This window comes from Hemiscyllium ocellatum, chromosome 5 (assembly GCF_020745735.1).
Source record: "Hemiscyllium ocellatum isolate sHemOce1 chromosome 5, sHemOce1.pat.X.cur, whole genome shotgun sequence".
Taxonomy (NCBI): domain Eukaryota; kingdom Metazoa; phylum Chordata; class Chondrichthyes; order Orectolobiformes; family Hemiscylliidae; genus Hemiscyllium; species Hemiscyllium ocellatum.
In genome coordinates, this window is record NC_083405.1 from 113,012,744 (window position 1) to 113,032,197 (window position 19,454).

At 38.2% G+C, this 19,454-nt stretch overlaps 1 protein-coding gene across 1 annotated transcript in view; it reads left to right on the plus strand.

The window, feature by feature from the left end:
* The window catches only part of larp4b (La ribonucleoprotein 4B), a 142,180-nt gene extending 133,215 nt beyond the window's left edge, over positions 1 to 8,965 (plus strand). The window contains exon 17 of the mRNA XM_060825109.1: positions 5,538 to 8,965. Coding sequence (XP_060681092.1) covers positions 5,538 to 5,831 — 294 coding nt within the window. The 3' untranslated portion in view covers positions 5,832 to 8,965. The remainder of the gene's footprint in view (positions 1 to 5,537) is intronic.
* Positions 8,966 to 19,454: the final 10,489 nt, after the last annotated feature.

Sequence of the window (19,454 nt, forward strand, 5' to 3'; positions counted from 1 at the left end):
GTCCAAAAAACAGTACTGTAATTTCCAGTGTCAGACTTCCCCCTTTTATTCATTATCATGGACTGCCTTGATGGTGACCTTCTTTGGCAGCAGCTTAACTTTATGTTGGTTTAAACTATTCCTGTCCCACTCCTACACTTAATATTTCTCCTTCTATTCATCTTCCCCAACTGCCCCATTCCTAACAAGAGCATCTCAATTGTACTTGCAAATTCCGTGCAGGTGAGAAAACCTGTTAAAGTATTAACCTTTTTTTCTGGTGGCTGTAGACAGTTCCCATGTTAGAAGACTTAGTACTATTAACTTCAGTGATATCGCAGCAGTAGATTTATCTGCATCCTGGATCACATTTGAGTGCGTTCATTTAATAGAGCAGTAACAACAGTTGCTAGTTAAGGTTACAATAAAAATCATGAGGGGTACAGGAATGCAGTGTTTATGTTGAACTATGGTTGCACCACAGTGTATTGGCTTAATAAATATAATTGAATTGGTTTAATGGAGTTCTGATTTGAAGAAAATATTCAATACAAATGCAAGTGACCAAGATATCATTTTTAAAACCCAGTAGTTCACTAATCTGAGAAAGCTGCCACCTTTCTGGTTAAGCTTTTGTTATAGCAGCATCACCACTCTTAATTTACTTCAAATAGCCCAAGAAGCCAGCTGTATTAGAACAGCTGGCGTGGCTAGTAAATATCCGTCTTGTCGAGAAAGCCTATCCAAGAGAAACTTTTTGTGGTGGTTTCCTCCTTAATGCAAAAGTTTCACACCTTTTTGAAATTGACGAGTCCTTTTTGCTTTGAATTAGAGAGCATTCAACTTGGTGTCAGCTGGAATTGTAAAATGAAATTCAGACTTCGCCAAATCCTTTTGCATGTAATTCCTGAGTAAAGAGCTCGGTGATGCTTGTTTTGATGCTCAAATAATTCTTTGCTTTACTGAGTTTCTGTATATTTAGACATGTGCTGGTTTACTTTGTTTTGACCAGTAAACTGAAGTTTAAGTATTAGTAGATGGAAGTTTTTGGCACAAAGCTGAGATTGAAACTTTTTTTAAAAAGCCAGCAGGTATGTATTAGTGGCTGCATCATGCAGTGCTCACAGGAAGTTGGACTGCATGAAAAACAAATGACTTATTAAAAGATCTCTGGTTGCATTTGACCTTTTTTAGTTGCTAGTGGACATTTTAATTGTACTGTATTCATTTAAGATCGATTCACTTAATATTGAAATGGTTAAAATGGTGAGAATTGGATGGCAGATTTAAGGATAGCAAAGGATTTGATTTCAGTGTAGTGTATTGGTTAATGTACTTGTGAAGGGATATAACTTTGGAGCAGTGCACTGGAAGGCAGTAAGTGGGGTTTTGTGACTTATTATGAACATTTACTATTTGTTCAATAACTCTTTCCAGAAGAATTTGTTGAATATAGCACTATTTTGCTGTTTTCCTTAAGGGAAATTCTAACCAACTCTTGAATGATCTACTGCCTGCAGCTGAGGAAATTTAGACACTGGTGTCTTTAGACTTTTTAAAAAATGTTTGACATCTTTTCCAAAAAAAGCAAGAAAAATTTGAAGCAAACATGTAGCTAATATTGCATTCCCCACTTCCACCAAATGTGTTCACTTAACCATTTGTCAGGCTTTGTTTATTTCTGTTTATGATCCTGCATAATGTCTTCAACTGCGTTGATCTGAAACGGACGCAATCAATCCAGATGCATCACTTAAGGCTGTTGAATAGCCTCCGTACTGTGTTGTTCACTCCAAGGATCACTTACCCTTGTGTGTTAAATACTGCTTAGATGGAAAACTAGAACCATAAAAGCCTCCATGGCAGAGCTGAAGTGACGAGCATAGACACATGATCTATTGCATGAGTAACTGTAGTGTCATTGCCCACTCTGTGCCAAATTTGTAGGCTGCTCTTGATCATTTAAATACTGGATACAAGAGAGACTCCCCATCTGTTCCTGAATATTGTGAAAATGCCTCTACAACCTGTTCCACCATTGAATGAAATCATTGCTGATCTGTGGCCTAACTCCTTTGTTCAACAAAACTTTACTTCTAAAATTGTGATCCTGCATATACTGCCACTTTTGGAAGAGTTCCAAATCTCTACAACCCTTTGTAGAATTGTGAACTCAATCTCCTAGTTGGCCCTAATTCTCAGATTTTTACCGTTTTTAGTTCTAAATTGCCAAATAGTAGAAATAGGGCAGGCAAAAACTTTTTTCCTGCTAATATCTTGAAGACTAAGAACAGTACCTCTTAACCATCTAAATTCTAAAGAAAACCGGCTTAACTTCAGGCAAAACTTATGCACTGTTTTACTCTAGTCCTGGTGATAAAGAACAGCATTCCATTAGGTATTTTATTTCAAATGTCATGTGCAGAAAACAAGAATTGGAGTATGTGAGAATGCACACCATGTCACTTGCTTACACTGAATTCCCATCTGCCACCAGCCGAATGTTTGACAAATTGTGCCTCAAGTATTTTCTCAACTAATTGCTTGCGTTGAGTGTTACCACACATGGTGATGTTGGCATTGTGATTGTTACTTGATGAATGATGCAGAATCCCAGGCTGATGTTTTTAGGGGCACAGCTTCACATTCCACTATAAGATCATTTTGACTTGCCTGGAATTTAAAAAGCTAGCCTCAGGAAAACTCTAATCACTGTTAAATGTCCTGAAAGCCCACCTGGTTTGTCTTCAAGGATATTAATCTGGCATGGCCTGCGTGTGACTCCAGATCCACAAGTGTGGTCACTTTTAATTGCCCACTGAAATGTCCAAGCAACTTCATTGTAGGAGAATTAACACTGGCTATTTGCATTCCCTGAACACACACCATTCTCTTAATCAACAACATATAAGAGAATCTGACCAAATCTACTAGTTTTGCTTTTAGCAGTTTCTCCTGATTGGGAGGATCACAAAACACTGGTGTCCTTCTGGGGTGCCAGTTCTACAGAATACCTGTAGAAACAACAATGTGGAACTAGATACTGTTGGTATGTTTGTTTTCGCCCACCACATCCGTTTTGTTAATTCAGAAATAGCCAGGGAAGATTAAGAAAACAACTAATGTTAATGTCTTCCAATGGAAGGCCTAAAGCCACACTGACACTGGAAAGATTGCCTCAGTTACATGAAAATGATTCCAGCAAATACTACTAGGCTGACACTAAAAAATACCACGAAGTCCACCCCTGTAAAATGATTGAAGTCACCAGGTTTTGTTCTTGATCTTTAGTTTACAGCTGTCCTGTTGATGATGATTTGTCCAGATGTTCTGCAATGTCCTGGCAACTGATACTCTCCAGGTGGATATCCTGGAGAGTATCAGTTGCTATTCCATGGCTAAGTAATCGACAATATTCTGTGGGTTAGCAAAGGCATTGCAAATGTCCTGATTGGCAAAATTCATTTCGCAATTTGGCCTATTTCTGATGGTTTTGTAAAGCTTCTCTTTAGGTCAGCATAGTGTTGCATCACTTAAGTTTGTCTTTGGGTGTTACCATGAGCTGTTGGAGATCTACTGCCTTCATTTGTGACCTTCAGTTTTGCCAGTCGATGAAGATTGCTTATTCTAGGAAATACTATACTTTGGTCTAACTTTCATTAACTGGTCCTGGTGACTGGTGCTTAAATGAAATGATTTGGGCACAGAATTCTAGCTGACTTTCGTCAATTGCTTTGCAGTTGGGTTGGTCATGTGAAGATTTTCCAGACTTGATAGAGCTGCATTTGGAATTCCCCTCTGGTTAGGTTGCTTTAGGGTTGAAATGTTGATCTTCCTGTTGGACTTTGGGATCTGCGAATTGGGGTTCCCAGCTATGGAAAAAGTGAGCTTGTCTCTGGATTCTGGGTATTTAAATGTGGAGTGTTGTCATTGACCTTTCTGTGCTGCATCTGAGGGCTTGTTTACCTACTTTTGACAAGATGAAGTACTTGTTTTGTATAGCAAGGCGGGTTATTACATGATTGCACTCGGTGTAAATTACGCTGACTAGTTAGTCTTAAGTAATTTTAACTATCTATAGTCAGATTAGATGTCTGCCCCCTTTGGGAACTCTTGATTTTCTCCACCCAAACTGACCATCAGATTGGATGGAGTTGAATGCAATTTTAACATCCATTAGTGAACAGAGGGCACCCTAAGGATGCATAGTAACATGCGGCTGCATAAAGTCATCTGTCCCACTCTGAATTCCTGACTGGGTCAATACCTGCGTGCGACTGGGAGCCTTGGGCTGTTGTCACCAGCCACACAATTGTCGTTGGTTAGTGATTCGTATCACCGTACCACTGTGTAATGTGACTTTTTGTAAATGATGTTTATAACTCTTGACTTCTGACTGACTTCGACCTTTTTAAAACATAGCTTTTGAAAAACTCAGCATTTTTTCTTTGCCTTTAGAACCAAAGTTATCAAATGATTATGTTGCAAATCTTTGTAACACTTGCGTGTTAATTACAGGTATGGGTTCGGATGAGAAAATTGATGCCACAGCTTTCTATTCATGTGATGCACAAAGCGCCATGCATACACACACTCCTACAAGGATGGTTGTAGGTTGAATGCTTGTCCTGAAGAAATCACTTGAATCTTAATTTCTCTACAATATTCAGTATTTTGAGTGCATACTGTAATGGAGCAGATGGATCCTTTTTTGAGTTCATCTGCACCTGAGCTGGCATAAAAGTTAATATTTGGTTGTAGGATTAGTGTTTCCCAGAGCAAAACCAATCTTCAGTCTGCTTGAATGTTCTCTAAAATGTTTTGGAAGGAATCAGGAATTTGCAGGGGAGCTGGTTGCTTGGACATGTAGTGACTGTGTCCTATGCAGATTTGGGACCAGCATTAGCTTGTTGCCAGTTTAACTGTTTGGGTTCCTTTTTAACTGTTAACCTTGATGCTTTTGCAACTGACTGTACAGTTCTAAAGTAATTTCATGATGTGGAGTTAATGTTGAGAAACTTGTCAAATTGTATGCATATGGCATTTATTTTGAGCCCTCTTGCAAGGGTTGGAAAATGGAGTACAAGCTAAAATATACACGTTCAGCAATCTTGGCTGATGCTGTAATGTCTGTGGTATCTTCTTTCAGAAAAAGCATTTGAACAAAAGATCTATACTGCCTGTTAGGAAGTAGAAAATATCATGGTACTATTGAGAGCAGCAAGTGTTTTTCTGTGCGTCCTTTCTGTAGTGTTGACTTACATTATAGTAGTGACTGCAGTTCAAAAGTTATCTTTTGACTTTTTAAAGCACTTCAGGACTTCCTGAGGTATTATAAGTGCAAGTTCTTAGTGGTTAAAAACATTGGTGTATTGCAAATCTTCCATTTTTCAGATAGAATGAAATAGCTAGCACCAATTTAATGAATGAAAACTGGAGATCAGAAATGTTTTGAAGAACTCCATGCTTATGCTAATCACTAATGAATGTAAACCATGTAAAATGTTGCATGAGTAATGCAGACTGTTTTTCATGCTTTTTGGATTGTCTTTCCACAGGAACTTCGAAAGCCAAGTTATGCTGAGATTTGCCAGAGAAGTGCTAAAGAATCTCTAACACTACAACCACAGAAGGAGCAAAAACCCAACACTGCAGCCAGCAGCAAGGATGACAAAAAAGTTTCAGAAAACCCAGTCGACAAAGAGTCTAAAAATAAAGACCTATCTATTGGAAAGACAAACCCAGGGAAGCCTAGAGACCAGCGAAGACAATCGGGTCGCAGAACACCCCCTCAGGGCATCAACAAGCGTACAACTAGAGAGCAACACACACCCCCAAAATCACCCAACTGAAGGTGCTGAAATTGTGGTATTGATTTAAAAAGGTCTGGTCTGTTCAAGTGTAAATCCCCTCCCCCAAGTCTCCAATCAGAGCACAGAGGTTGTTGAAATAATGGTTTGCTGGAAAAGGGCTTGAAGGCAACAAAATGCACTTTGTGTTGAGCGAGAGTGTAATACTACTTGCCTTAGGCTCCAACTTTTCAGTATTTGGTGAAATGTTGTGTAATGTCTACTGTAACTTAATCTCTTGCTCAGTTGTGGATTGGAAAAATTCTTTGCCCGTTTGAAGGTAAGGGGAATAAATGGAACCATGATCAGCAAACTGGCATGAACATTATGCTGTGGGCCAGAATGTGGTTTTTTGTTCAGTGTGATTTTGTTTGCTGTAATTACACAAGAATAAAAGGGGGAGCAGTGGATGTTGGATCTACTTCCATGGTGTTGAGCAGTGTTGCAAGTGGTTTTCTGTTCTACAGATCTATTTGCCACAGAATGTGATCAGTGTGTGAATGCTGACATTTAATTTTTTTTATATAGGGTAGTAGCTTGAAATACAAAAAAAATCTCAAACCCATTAATTAGGTGTTAGTGGGAAGTGATTGGAGTCATAACCTGGATGGTAGATTTAACACAAGCTGTCTAATTTCTTTGCTTTCTGTTGTGTAGATTTTCTGTTGATCTTGATGCTTCAGAGTTTACTTTTGCACTGTTAATAGTAAGCAGCCAGTTGATTTTTGAATAAGGGTAGGGCTACTGTCTAACATGTAACAGTGATTATGAATTACTACGAAAGACTGGTTTATGTACCTCTGTGCTCTAAAGTAGGTAGCAATGGATTTTTATTTTTAATGCTCAATTCCAAGTGCTTGCTTTTTTTCTTTAAAGAGAAACTCCCAGTCAATACACTGGCACTTTCCTGTAATTTGGTACATTGCAAAGTACTTGAAATGGGGTGAGGATGAAAGATTGGAGTAGAATTTGCCTGAATTTTCACCATGTTTTTGTCTAATAGCCAGTTTTTTCGAAGTGATTCATCTCTGCTGTAGAAAATGTTGGATTAGTTGCTGAGTTTTTCTTTTTAAAATACATAATTTCAAAGGACAAGCGTGCACTGAGTCTACTGCCATCTACTAAGTTGCAGGTGATATGTGGATGCTTCTTGTTTTGCTACACAGGAAGAAAGTATTGGCTCTTAAAAATACTTATGGCTAGTTGTCATAATAACCTAGACTAAAGTCACTGCTCAAAAGAAAGCAGTACAGCACTAGGCACAAGCTTGCTGGTCATAGGAGAAAATGGGTAAGTTATTCCATAAAAGGGTATTATTATTTCAACAACTGTTCTTTTCATGCTATAAATTAATTTCCATCCAGTGTCAAAATGAAAAACTTGAATTTCGTTTTAAACTTGAAAATGACTTTGCCTTAACTTTTGTATGAGACAGATTTAGATGTTGTTATAACTGACCCCAGAGGGTTGGAATGGGCAAGATAAGGTTACTCAGTTACATCTACTGTCACTAGTCTTACTGGGTAAATCAGATGTGTGTGAACTAGCAGTAAATAGCATTTTTTTGTAATATAATTTATGAAGATCTTAAAAGTTGGATCCTTTTTTCAGATTGTTAAAAACCCTGTAAATGCAAAAATAGTCAATACTGTATTAAACTTGTGCACTTGGAAGTGTGTGCTTTGCTTGTACAGTTGTAAATAATCAGAACATATAAAAGGTACCTTTAAAAAACTGATATAAAAATATTGATATTGTTGGCATATCCTCAATGTTGCTGTTGAGCTGGATGTAGCAAAAAATTAAGTGTTGTAGTCTGGATATGTTTTTCTGGTGTGCTGAACTGATTCTGCCTTCACTGCAAAAGGGGAAATTGGGGAAACGCAACAGTAAGACTAATGGCCTTTTTCCTATTAACTCTCCTCCCTCTTCAGTTTTTCACTTTCTCTTACTTCTCTTTTCATCCCTTCCCAATTGTCCCTCCAAAACAAAACCTAGTTACTAATAAAACAGGTTCTAAAATGTCTGTCGGCCTGTTGATTTGCATAATTATTTTTAAATCTTAATTAACATCTCAGGTAACATTAAAAATGCACACGTCAAACAGGATGAAATTATGTATATACATGAAACGATTGAATGGTAGGAAATATTAAAGCAGTTGTGCCATTGCATTCTTTTACTAAGCACTCTTTTCCCCTGGTGCCAGTGTGTGCAGCAGTTTGACAACTTGTATTGGGTTAAAATCAACTGGATTAATTTGCTTGACTGCTGAAAGTATGGTGATCAACAGCTGCATCTGGTGAGAATTGCTGATCACACAACCAATTCATTATCTTGTAGCCAACTGGTACATTTTTTTATTGTGATGTTCAGCATCCTGCTATAAGTGTGAGTGCACTGTTAATGATTTGCTGTTTTTTTTTTCGTGAAGGGCACACAATTACTTGATTTCTGTTACTGGAGCAGGGAACTTTGACTATCAGAACAGGAGGTTGCAGTGGGTACTGTTATTTCTATGACAGTTGAATATGAAATTGCATTGATTGTCACGTCTGCATAAGTTGCTGTCAGTGTGCACTGGTGTTAACTTGATCTCAGCAGGATGATTTGAAACAGTGGGTCAAGCACGAAAAATGAGTAAACCTACCAACATAAAAACTACCTGTTTATATGTTGCACCTCAGTGAATAGAATAACAAACTATACAATGTATTGAGTGCTGCAACAGTACTAGACAATTATCACTGAGCTGTTATTAATCTGTTGCAGCCAACCATAATGACCCCTTTTGTCTGTCTGCATGTAATGCAGTTATAAAAGCAGGAGATGGCCATGATGCCTACTGCTGTATTTACTTCAGCTTTTTGCAATTTTTGTGTACTGTAACCGTTACACTAACAGCAGTGGACAATTGAGGATTATTAGAGAAGGTAATGACAGAACCTGCTTTGGAGTAGAAATCTTTTGGAAGCATTGAGGGTTTTTTGTTTTGTCTTAAAATGCTGCGATACAAACTGGAATCAAGCTTACATGTAAACTATTGGTAATTTAATTTTTTTGTGTCACAATGCAAAACTGTCTCATTTGAAAATGTAGCTTAAGAAAAATAAATTGAGTTAGCAATTGTAACGTCATTTTGCTGTTTGTGTTCTCTGCAATGTTCATAATCCTGACTAGAAAAACTTTTTGTCTCTGCTTTGCCACAATACAGGTTTCTCTGTTTACTACATTAGTTACAACCGTGCATTGTGGAACTACCGAAGAAGTCAATGTAAAGAAACATTTGGAGTTGAAAGAACTCTTGCTATCTAGCATTGAAATGTCCCAATGGACGCATCCATTTTGATAGCAAATCATATAGAATAGGTAAATCTGAAAATGATGACTAAAGTGACTGGAACATGGTAAAGAGCAAATTTTAATATTTTTGCTTGCTTAATCACTTGCAGTGATCAATACAAGAATCTAAAACTTGTGAAGTTTAAAGCCTCAATCATTCAAATTGAGAAGACCAATGTAAATTCAGGTATTAAAATGCCCCAATTTGCATATTTATGTAACATGGGTCATGTACTTCCATTTTAATTAAAGCTAAATGGTTTGTGGTTTACATTAAACATTTTTGTAGCTTTAATTTTTGATGGTAAGCCCAGTGTAGTTAATGCACTGAGCCAGTTTTAAGCTTTCATGTGCCTATTTGAATCCCACTTACTGAATGTTGTCACTTCAATCGGAAATAGTCCGTCATAGTCAAACAGTGACAGCAAGGACCGTTCTTCTTTTCATGAAGTTGAACTCTACATTCTTGGAACCTTTGACATTAGTGTTTTCAGGATCATTCTAGTTTTTTTTCATGAAAATGGAAATGCTAGAATTTGTTTCTAACATCCATATGGGTACCCTTTCCTATTAAGGACGCGTTTTGTTTTCTATCCATGGATTTGTAGGATTTTTGCTTTGAATCCTCCCTCATGAATTGAAAGCAAGGAGTCATTTCTACCTTTTTTTTTATCCTGAGGGTTTAACACTGATTTTACCAACAGTGCTAAACAGGACCATTTGAAGGTTCAAATGTCATGATAGTGGGAACTCGTGGAAAGGAATAAGCACAATACATTTTTAGGTCGTCTTACCTATTTCCTGAGCTGTCTCCAACAAATTTCCTAACCAGGTAAATTTGACTTGTTTCTTGAGCTTTAATAGCTAGCAGTGTGTTAAAAACCCAAATTAAGTTAATTCTGCATGACTGCTGACAAATCCAACATTGATTTGTAAGAAGTGTTCTATCCCATTTCACTGTTGACCTTTTTTCTTATACTCAGCTACAGTGCAAGGCAACAACAGTTGTATTTGCTGCACAGTTGTAGGTACTGTCAATTCATTAAGACTTGACCAAGATTCTTGTCTGGTTGGTAGCATTATTCAAGAGCAGTGTGTTCTAGTAGCATCCTGATCAATAGTTATACTTTAACATTTCAGAGAGAAAATCAAGTGAACTTACTGCAGTTTCAAGACATTCAAATCTATGGGCTAAGTGCTGGAAAATGGTATTAGAAAAATTGTTTTTGACCCACTGCAGACACGATTGGCTAAAGAGCCTTTTCTGTGCTGTAGACCTCTGACTTTTATTACCATCACTGGGCTAAGTGATAAAATGTGTAACCGTGCAGGGAAGCTTCAGTGAGTGATAATGAAACTCTAGTTGGCTTTATTAATATCTGATTCTGTTAGTATCTCTGACTTCACTTGTATTATTTTCCACCAAGTCCAAGGTAATTGTCACCATTTATAATTGAATGTTTGGCTCCATGCTTTCTTTCTCAATGGAAATAAAATTAATCAGTGGAGCAATGTGCATTCGTAATCAAAGTCATAGTTAAATTTGTGTTTTCAAAACTAGTGATACCTCAGGATCGATTTTTTTGAATTTTACCTTGAAAAGGGATGTCAGTACTGAGGAATGACTTTTAGTTTTGGCATGGTTGACACTAAGCACAGTCAGATCACTTAATTTGTGTGAAAGGGTGAAATTCTTATTTTTTAGACTTTGTTCTACCTGCAGGTTGTGCTTCCTAATGGTATAGTTTAGTCTTATTCTGTATGAATCTCATCTGACTCGATGTGTAGAATCCAGTGCAGTCTACTTTTTTTTCACTATACCCTCTTCAGGTGTTCCAGTATATAAATACTTCTTAAATGTTAGTATGGTGATTTTGCTGTCAGATGTTTCCTCCCTTTTTTTCTGAAGGTGAGCATATAGGGTGGCATAGTAACTCAGTGGTTAGCATTGCTGCCTCAGTGGCACTGATCCAGGTTTGAGCCAAGCCTTGGGTTACTCTGGCGATTGCACTGTTCTGTGTCTTTATGGATTTCTGTCAGATGCTCCAGTTTTCTCCCACAGTCCAAAGATGTATAGATTAGGTGGATTGGCTATGGTAAATTGCCTATAGTGTTCGGGGATGTGCAGGCTAGGTTGATTAGTCACATTAAATGCACAGTTAAGATTTAAGTTTGCTTACTGAGCTGGAAGATTTGTTTTCAGATGTTTTTGGCACCAAACTAGTAACACCACTGGTGTTATGACCTTTTCTATTTTTGTTGAGGTTTCCTTGGGATGGACATGTTGTCATTCTTCATTTGTATGTAAGGATGCTAGTGAGAATGGGTCATCTCTTTGTGGCTAGTTGATGTTCATGTATCCTGTTGGCTAGTTTTCTGCCAGTTTGTCAAATGTAAGTGTTTGTTACTAAATACCTTGCAAAAACAGATGAGGAATGACAACTTGTCCATCCTAGGACAAGCCAAACAGACATGCACAACATTTCTTAAAGCATAGATTTCCAGTTGGAATGCCATCAACAAACATGGACTTGGACCCCACTTACAACTGAGAAAAAGAACGGGAATGCTGTCACCACCCCAAGGAAACCTAAACACAAAGAAAGCGGGTCATAACACTAGTGCTTCAGCAGAGGCTCAGATGTTGCCTGGTATGGTTACAAAACTTCTGACCATGAATCTTCCAGTTCAGCAGGCAAGCTTGCATCCAGAAATTGAGCTACAAATCTTCTCCAAACTCGCTAGGATAGAGTAAGAGGCTGGGTGTGGGTGGGATGCTCTTTTGGAGGATCAGTGCTGCCTCAATGGGCCAAATGGCTACTTTCCACATTGTAGGGATTCTGTGATTCATGGTTATTGGAAAAGCTTTCAAAAGCACTTCAGTTTCATTCAAGGTTGGTGTCTACTGGAAGATATGTCCTTGAACCCCCTCGTTTTAAATTACTTGTCATTCGGAATTTTTATTTCTGTAACTTCAGTGTCTCAGGACCAGAAAGATGCAGTGTAAATTGTTTGTTTTCAGATTTAAATTTTCATTTTTAAAAATTGTGAAGGGAACTTTTTTAAAAGGCTGGGTTTGCTGTAAAACTCGAAGCAATATGCTGTAACCTAAAAAAAATTCAAGCAAGTTGAATATCCAACATGTTACCATGAACTAATTTATTTGTGCACAATTTGCAAAATTTTAACTTCTAGCTATTCCACTATTTACATTTCAAGTTTTCATATTAGCTGGCAAGGCAGTTTGTCTGTTTCAAGGACATTAAATGGGTGGGCAATAAATGCTGACCTAGCCAGCGATTCCCATATCTTATTAATTTAAGCTATAGCTGCTATTACTGATATTAAACATTAGGATAATGCATCAGGAAGAAACAAAAGTAAATAGTTCAGGAAATATGTTTTCATATCCCTTAGCTGTGAAAACAAAATCTGCTTATTTCCTCAAGTGCAATAATGATGCATAATTGACCTTTGTAGACTTAATGCTCAGCATTAAATGATCTAGAAGATGGCATCTGCTTGGGTGAGCTGGAATGAGGCAAGTGGCAAGCTAACAAATTGCTCATTCCATCTTAAATGTCTGAGCAGTGGGAGTAATCTTGGTTGTTTACTCTCAGGAAGTGAGAAATCAATTACTCATCAGGGTTATAAACGGTATTTTCATAGTTGATCTTTCTGAAATATACCCCCCCCCCCCCCCCCCCCCACACCTCATCTGGTCCTTGTAGCAATTTATTTTTGGTAATTTCTTGTGTAAATAGTCAGATGTAGTGGTGAAGTTTCATTGATACTTGCTAACTTGCATTTTAAAGTACACAGCATCATTCAGAGCTTTGAGGTTTTTTAAAATAGTTCCATATTGTGTGGGTTAAGACAGATTTTGATTAGAGAATTGTACCAAGGTGTATGGAAGTACATTCAAATGAATGCTTGAAAATCCTCAAACTAGCTTTTTATTTAGAAAAGCAGGTGGAAGAGAGGAAAACATTACACTAGAAGACTGAAACCAATTATTTTCTCAACAAGAACTGTCCAGAAAGACAGTCAGTGTGCAGGATTTGTTTTGTAGTTGAAACAAGCCATTTGAGAAATGGCTTTTTAGAGAAACTGCAGTTCAGTTTCCAGACAAGTCAGGGTAGGTGAAACAACATCCAGTGATTTGTCAGTAACAATGGTCCAAGAACCAGACTGGGGAGTTTGAGAAACATTAAAGTAGCAATGAATAAATGTCAACGAAGTACAGTCAAGCCAACTGAACAAGACTTCAAAGTGGAAACCCTTCACGGAAGTTTGAGTATCTGAAGTGCTATGGCATGTCAAAGCTTGAATCCTACTGGAAATTGGAGGGGGGGAGAAACCAATTTTATAATCATTCTTGTATAATGTAAGTGTTTTCTTGGGTGTAATAAACTAAGTACTTCAACAGCCACCTGTGGAAAAAATTGTTACAGATCACCATAGAAAACATCAAAAAGTAAAACATGGTCTATCAAGCCAGGTTTTGTTCTTAATATTGGGCAAGCCAGATCTACCATCAACTGAAATCACGACCACCAATAGTGGTGGGTAGAGGTGTGAAATAAAAGGCTGCAAACATTCCCTTTGAAAGGGGTCCCCTTCATGTGCTCTAACAGTGGTGTCTCAGCAAGTTTCATGGTATTGCTCCATTTGAGGAGAACTCTGTCAAGCTTGCTTTTTCGAAAGGTTCCCATGATCTATTCTTAAACCTCGTTAGAATAAGAACGATGGTTCATCTATGACTGCGAATCACTGATCCATTTTGATCTGAACCAAACCTTTTTAGGTAAGTGGACGTACAACTGGGAAAACAGTGCTACAGTTTACTACCGTTACTGATATGTTTTCTGATCGTGTTTGTCAACTGTGACTCTTGGTGTGCTGTATTGTTGGCAGGTCAGTGAAGAACTTTTTCCCATTGGAAACAGAAAATCATGTGAGACTTTGTTTTAATGAAGGTTCTCAACAAGGCATCTACTTGATTCCTTACTGGACAAGGTTATTGGTCTCTAGGTAAATTTTATACTAACTACATGCTAAATATACACTGGCACAATGCAATGTGAGGTGTTCTGTCCAATTCATCAATGGTATGAAGTTAGAATACTGTCTTTTTAAAATCAGTTTTCAAGCCACTTTTGTATAATGTTCAATCTTAAATGATGTATTCTAACAAGTCATTTTCCAGGTATTGTTCCTGTCAATTTGAAGTAATTCAATACTTGTATTACCAGTAGTTGCAAGCAATAAACATCTTGGGCATTTGCTCCATAGATAAGAATTAAGGAATGCTGAGATGCAATCAGCTAAACTTTATTATAACTATCTACATACCACCTCTCTCATTGCTTCATGTGAGTAATTATCTAGTTTTTTTTGTTGTTTATTTCGAGGCCTTTTGCCGTAACTTCCCTCAGCTTCATTTCCCTTTTTTGGTTCAAATAACTATTGCCTTTCTTTTGTTCCTAATTCTGTCTAGTATCTTTTTTTGATATTTTGAATCCTTCAATGATCAGTTTTGTGAATTCACTTCAAACCTCAACTCTACCCTCCAAAGAAAACCAATTCATCTTTAATCTTCCCTCCAAATTGGATTGCTTATGGCTGAATTCATCACTGGTTGCCTGTCTCTGCTGGAATAGCTTTCTTGTGACTTCTGAGCAAAACTGCAAGTAGGACTCAATGAATCAATATCGCATTGCAGCTTTCAACACTGTTAATGAGAATCTCCTTTATAAATATCAGAAAGTGTGATTTGAGATGTTTGTGCTGGATAGTTGTATGATCTTGACTATATGGTTAAATACCTTGAATTTTTTTGGTGATTTAAAATGGAATTATCATGTTAAATTTTTGACATGGGGTTTGGAGCCCTGCGGCCTGAAGCTGACATTGGCTTCTATGCAAATAGAAGTTTCTAATGGAATGCAAAGGGGCTGGTTGGATGAAGACCTTCAGTGTCAGCAGAACCACAAATAAGTTTTGTTTTTCTGGGACAATGAGCTTGGCTGACAAATGACACCAGCATTTGTGCTCTACCTAATCTGTCATGCCCAGCTTCTGGAAACCCAAAGTAGAAAATGGAGTTGGAAGTGTGCGCTCTTTTCCTGGATGAACTAAGAAGGTGACTTTAATTGGAAGTTCCGGAAAAGCCACTAAAAGGTCCACATCTGTATAAAACAAGACATTGTGAAAAGCCACTTAAATAATGTAGTTTTATTTGTTTATATCATAACTGTCCATCTGTTCTGAGTGGAGCTGAAAACCTGTTTTGGGATAAAGCAGGGTGGACATTAATGTTATAACTTTCTCTGCTAAAATTGGGTAATAAATTGTTAAGCTTCTACAAAGCCAGTGTCTGGAAGTTAATTGCCAAGTTTCTAGTTATTCATAAGTTTGATTATTGACCATTGGAGTGACTATTAAGGGTCTTTGGTACAATTTTACAATGTCAAAAGTACACCAACTGATTTAGTTTGGCTGGTTGTCTCCATGTCATGCCATATTATCATCCATCTAGAGTTGTTTTTTAAAATTCCATTGGGGGTCTCGAACTGCAACTTTGAACTGATCCCAGACTCCAGTCCCATGCAGATAGTAATTCGGTTTGAAGGTTGGTTCCCTGTATGTAATGTTATAAACTGAATTCTGCTTGGCTTGTTGTAGAAGCCAGGGTACATACCCAGAGCGATAGAAGAATGAAGGTCCATGGTTCATAAACCTAGAACACTGATCAACCAGTCTGCCACAGAAGTGTCCCAACACTGTTATTTAATAGGTATAAAAGTGATATGCTTGTCATGTTTTGTTTGACTGTATTGCAGTGCCAATTTGTGCAAAATTCATCCATGATGTGAAATTATCCTAAACTCTGACCTTCCAAGTTGTGGGATGTTTTTCAAATGCATCCAAAGCATTGCTACTTAAACAATGAAGTGCACAACCTCAATTAAAACTTTGAACATTAAACGTGAGTTGACTTGCTACCCTATCTCCAAATAACCTTTTGATCATACTTTGATTTGGGTTGTTAGCAAGATATACTGCTGAATACCAAGATATAAGTAAATATCATCTGCAAACTTAGAACTGGTTGGGTTCAGAGAACCACTGGCTATTTTATAATGGAGTAATCACCCACATATGGCTCGGGTCACTTAAAATCATGGACACAGCTTTGTTCAGCAAAACAATTTCTTAAAACTTGGATTAACGCCATTTCTGAGATTAACAATCCCCTCTCAACCCTCCCTCTATTTGATTGGGGTGGGGAGGAGAAAAAGTACACATTCAAAAATAACTAGCAGCAACTTGGATTTTCCCATCCCCACATACCTTTTTATGATCTTATTTTCATAGAACTCTACAAAACCACTCTGGACAAATCTAACATCTCCCACTGTATAGCTCTGAAGAAAAGTGGAGGAGCTTAAAAGATATGTGGCCCCAAATGAATAGGTGTCTCTGATCCAGAATCTCAACAGCCTGCTGGCAATTGCAATGAGCTTGTGGGCAGCCCTCAACACTATCAACTAAACCTGTAATCTAAAAGTGAACATTTAATTCCATAGTTGGCAGTGGCCAAGCCTTTGTCTAAATTTTTTTTCACTCCTGGGATAGTGATGTAATGAGATGAACATTTATTGCCCATTTTCAATTTCTCTGGTGGTGAGTCACTGCAGTGATGTTCTGTAAGTAAACCCACAAAGCTGTGAGACAGGAAGTTCCAGGCTTGGAATCCATTCAGAGGATTGGTGCTTTCCCAAGTCAAGGTGGTAAAATTTGGGGTGATAACTTGGAATGGTACTCCCATGTCTGGTTCTTGACTTTCTAGTAGGTCAAGGTAATAAGTTATAGTGCTGTTTCAGGAACCTTGTTGACTTGTTTCCAATGTTTGGCAGGAGTGAATGTTGGGGTTTGTGACCTTTCTAAAATTTGCACACTGTACTCCTTGATGTTCAAGTCAACAAAGTACCAATAGAACTAAAATTTCAATGCAACACATTTTCTGATTTGATGCACTTGAGCTTTCCTGGATAGGGTGCATTTCTATCCTGTTGCTTGAACAATCAGTCTTCACATTAACTATATTCTCTCCTTGATTTTGCATGGTCTACCTGTTTTCTAAATGGGAAAGATTTAAACAGATCTGCCCTCACAGCTGGGCATCCATGTGTCACTGCCTCTTCAGATTCAATGACCTTCTTCTGTCCCAAGTTCAGAAGTATCCTCCTGAAGAACAATTATGCTGTCCTCCATGTTGTTTCTGTTTCTCTCTGCACAGATCCTACCAAACTGGAGTTTCTGCAACTTTGCTTTTGTTTTCTTGCTGCTACTGGAGAAAGTCAGTCATAGAGAAATATACAGCACTGAAACAGACCCTTTTAGTCTAATCATTGATACTGACCAGATGGTCTAAACTAGTCCCATTTTCCAGCACTTGGCCCATATACTTCTGAATCATTCCTAATTACCTATCCAGATGCCTTTTTAAATGTAACTGTACCAGCCTCCTCTACCCTCTGTGAAAAAGTTGCCCCTTGGATCCATTTTTAAATATTCCCCTCACCCTAAAATCTATGCCCTCTAGTTCTGGCCTCCCCCACTCCAGGGAAAAGACCTTGTCTACATACTTACCCTATACATGCCCCTAATTTTATCAACCTCTATTGTGTCACCCCTCAGCCTCTGACACTTTAGTCATCCAGCATTCCCTATACCGATCAGCCTTTCCTTTCACCCTAACAGAAATATTCTTTCTCTGGATTCTTATCTCATTTCTGAAGGCTTCCCATTTTCCAGCAATCCCTTTTACCTGCGAACATCTGCCTCCAATCAGCTTTTGAAAGTTCTTGCCTGATACTGTCAAAATTGGTCCTTCTCCAATTTAGAACTTCAACTTTTAGATCTGGTCTATCCTTTTCCATCATTATTTTAAATCTAATACAATTATGGCCACTGGCCTCAAAGGTTCTCCCCCATTGACACCTCAGTCACCTGCCCTGTTTTATTTCCCAAGAGTAGGGTCAAGTTTTGCACCTTCTCTAGTAGGTACATCCACATACTGAATCAGAAAATTGCCTTGTACACACTTAACAAATTCCTCTCCATCTAAACCCTTAACACTATGGCAGTCCCAGTCAATGTTTGGAAAGTTAAAATCCCCTACCATAACCACCCTATTATTCCTACAGATAGCTGAGATCTTCTTACAAGTTTGTTTCCCAATTTTCCTCTGACTATTAAGGGTCTATAATACAATCCCAATAAGGTTGTCATCCATTTCTAATTTTCAGTTCCACCCAACTAACTTCCCTGGATGTATTTCTGGGAATATCCTCCCTCAGTACAGCTGTAATGCTATCCCTTATCAAAAATGCCACTCCCCCTCCCCTCTTGCCTACCTTTCTATCCTTTTCTGTAGCATTTGTATCCTGGAACATTAAGCTGCCAGTCCTGCCTATTCCTGAACCATGTTTCTGTAATTGCTATGATATCCCAGTCCCATGTTCCTAACCATGCCCTGAGTTCACCTGCCTTCCCTGTTAGGCCCCTTGCATTGAAATAAATGCAGTTTAATTTATTAGTCCTACCTTGTCCCTACCTGCCCTGACTGTTTGACTCATTTCTGTTCTCAACTGTTCCTGTCTCAAATTGATCTCTTTCCTCACTATCTCCCTGGGGTCCACCTTACTAGTTAAAATCCTCCCGAGCAGCTCCAGTAAATTTCCCTGCCTGTATATTCGTCCTCTTCAATGTTAGGTGCAATCTGTCCTCCTTGTACAGGTCACTTCTACCCCAAAGGTGATCCAAATATGTGAATCCTTCTCCCGTACACCAGCTCCTCAGCCATACGTTCATCTGCTTTATCCTCCTATTCCCTTCCTCACCAGCTCGTAGTACTGGAGGAATACAGATATTATGACTCTCGAGGACCTTTTTTAAATTTTTGCCTAACTTTTTGTAATCTCCCTTCAGAATCTCAACCTTTTTGCCTTCCTATGTCGTTGTCTATATTGGAACCAATGACATTTTTCTGGCCCCTCTGAGATATCCTTGATCCTGGCACCAGGGAAGCAACACAATTCAGCTTTTTTGCTGCTGGCCACAGGAACATCTGTCTGTACCTCTGACTACAGAATCCCCTAACACAATTGATCTCTTGGAACCCAACATACCCCTCATTGCATTAGAGCCAGTCTCAATACCAGAAATGTGGTTGTTCATACTATGTTCCCCTGAGAATCCATCACCCCCTACATT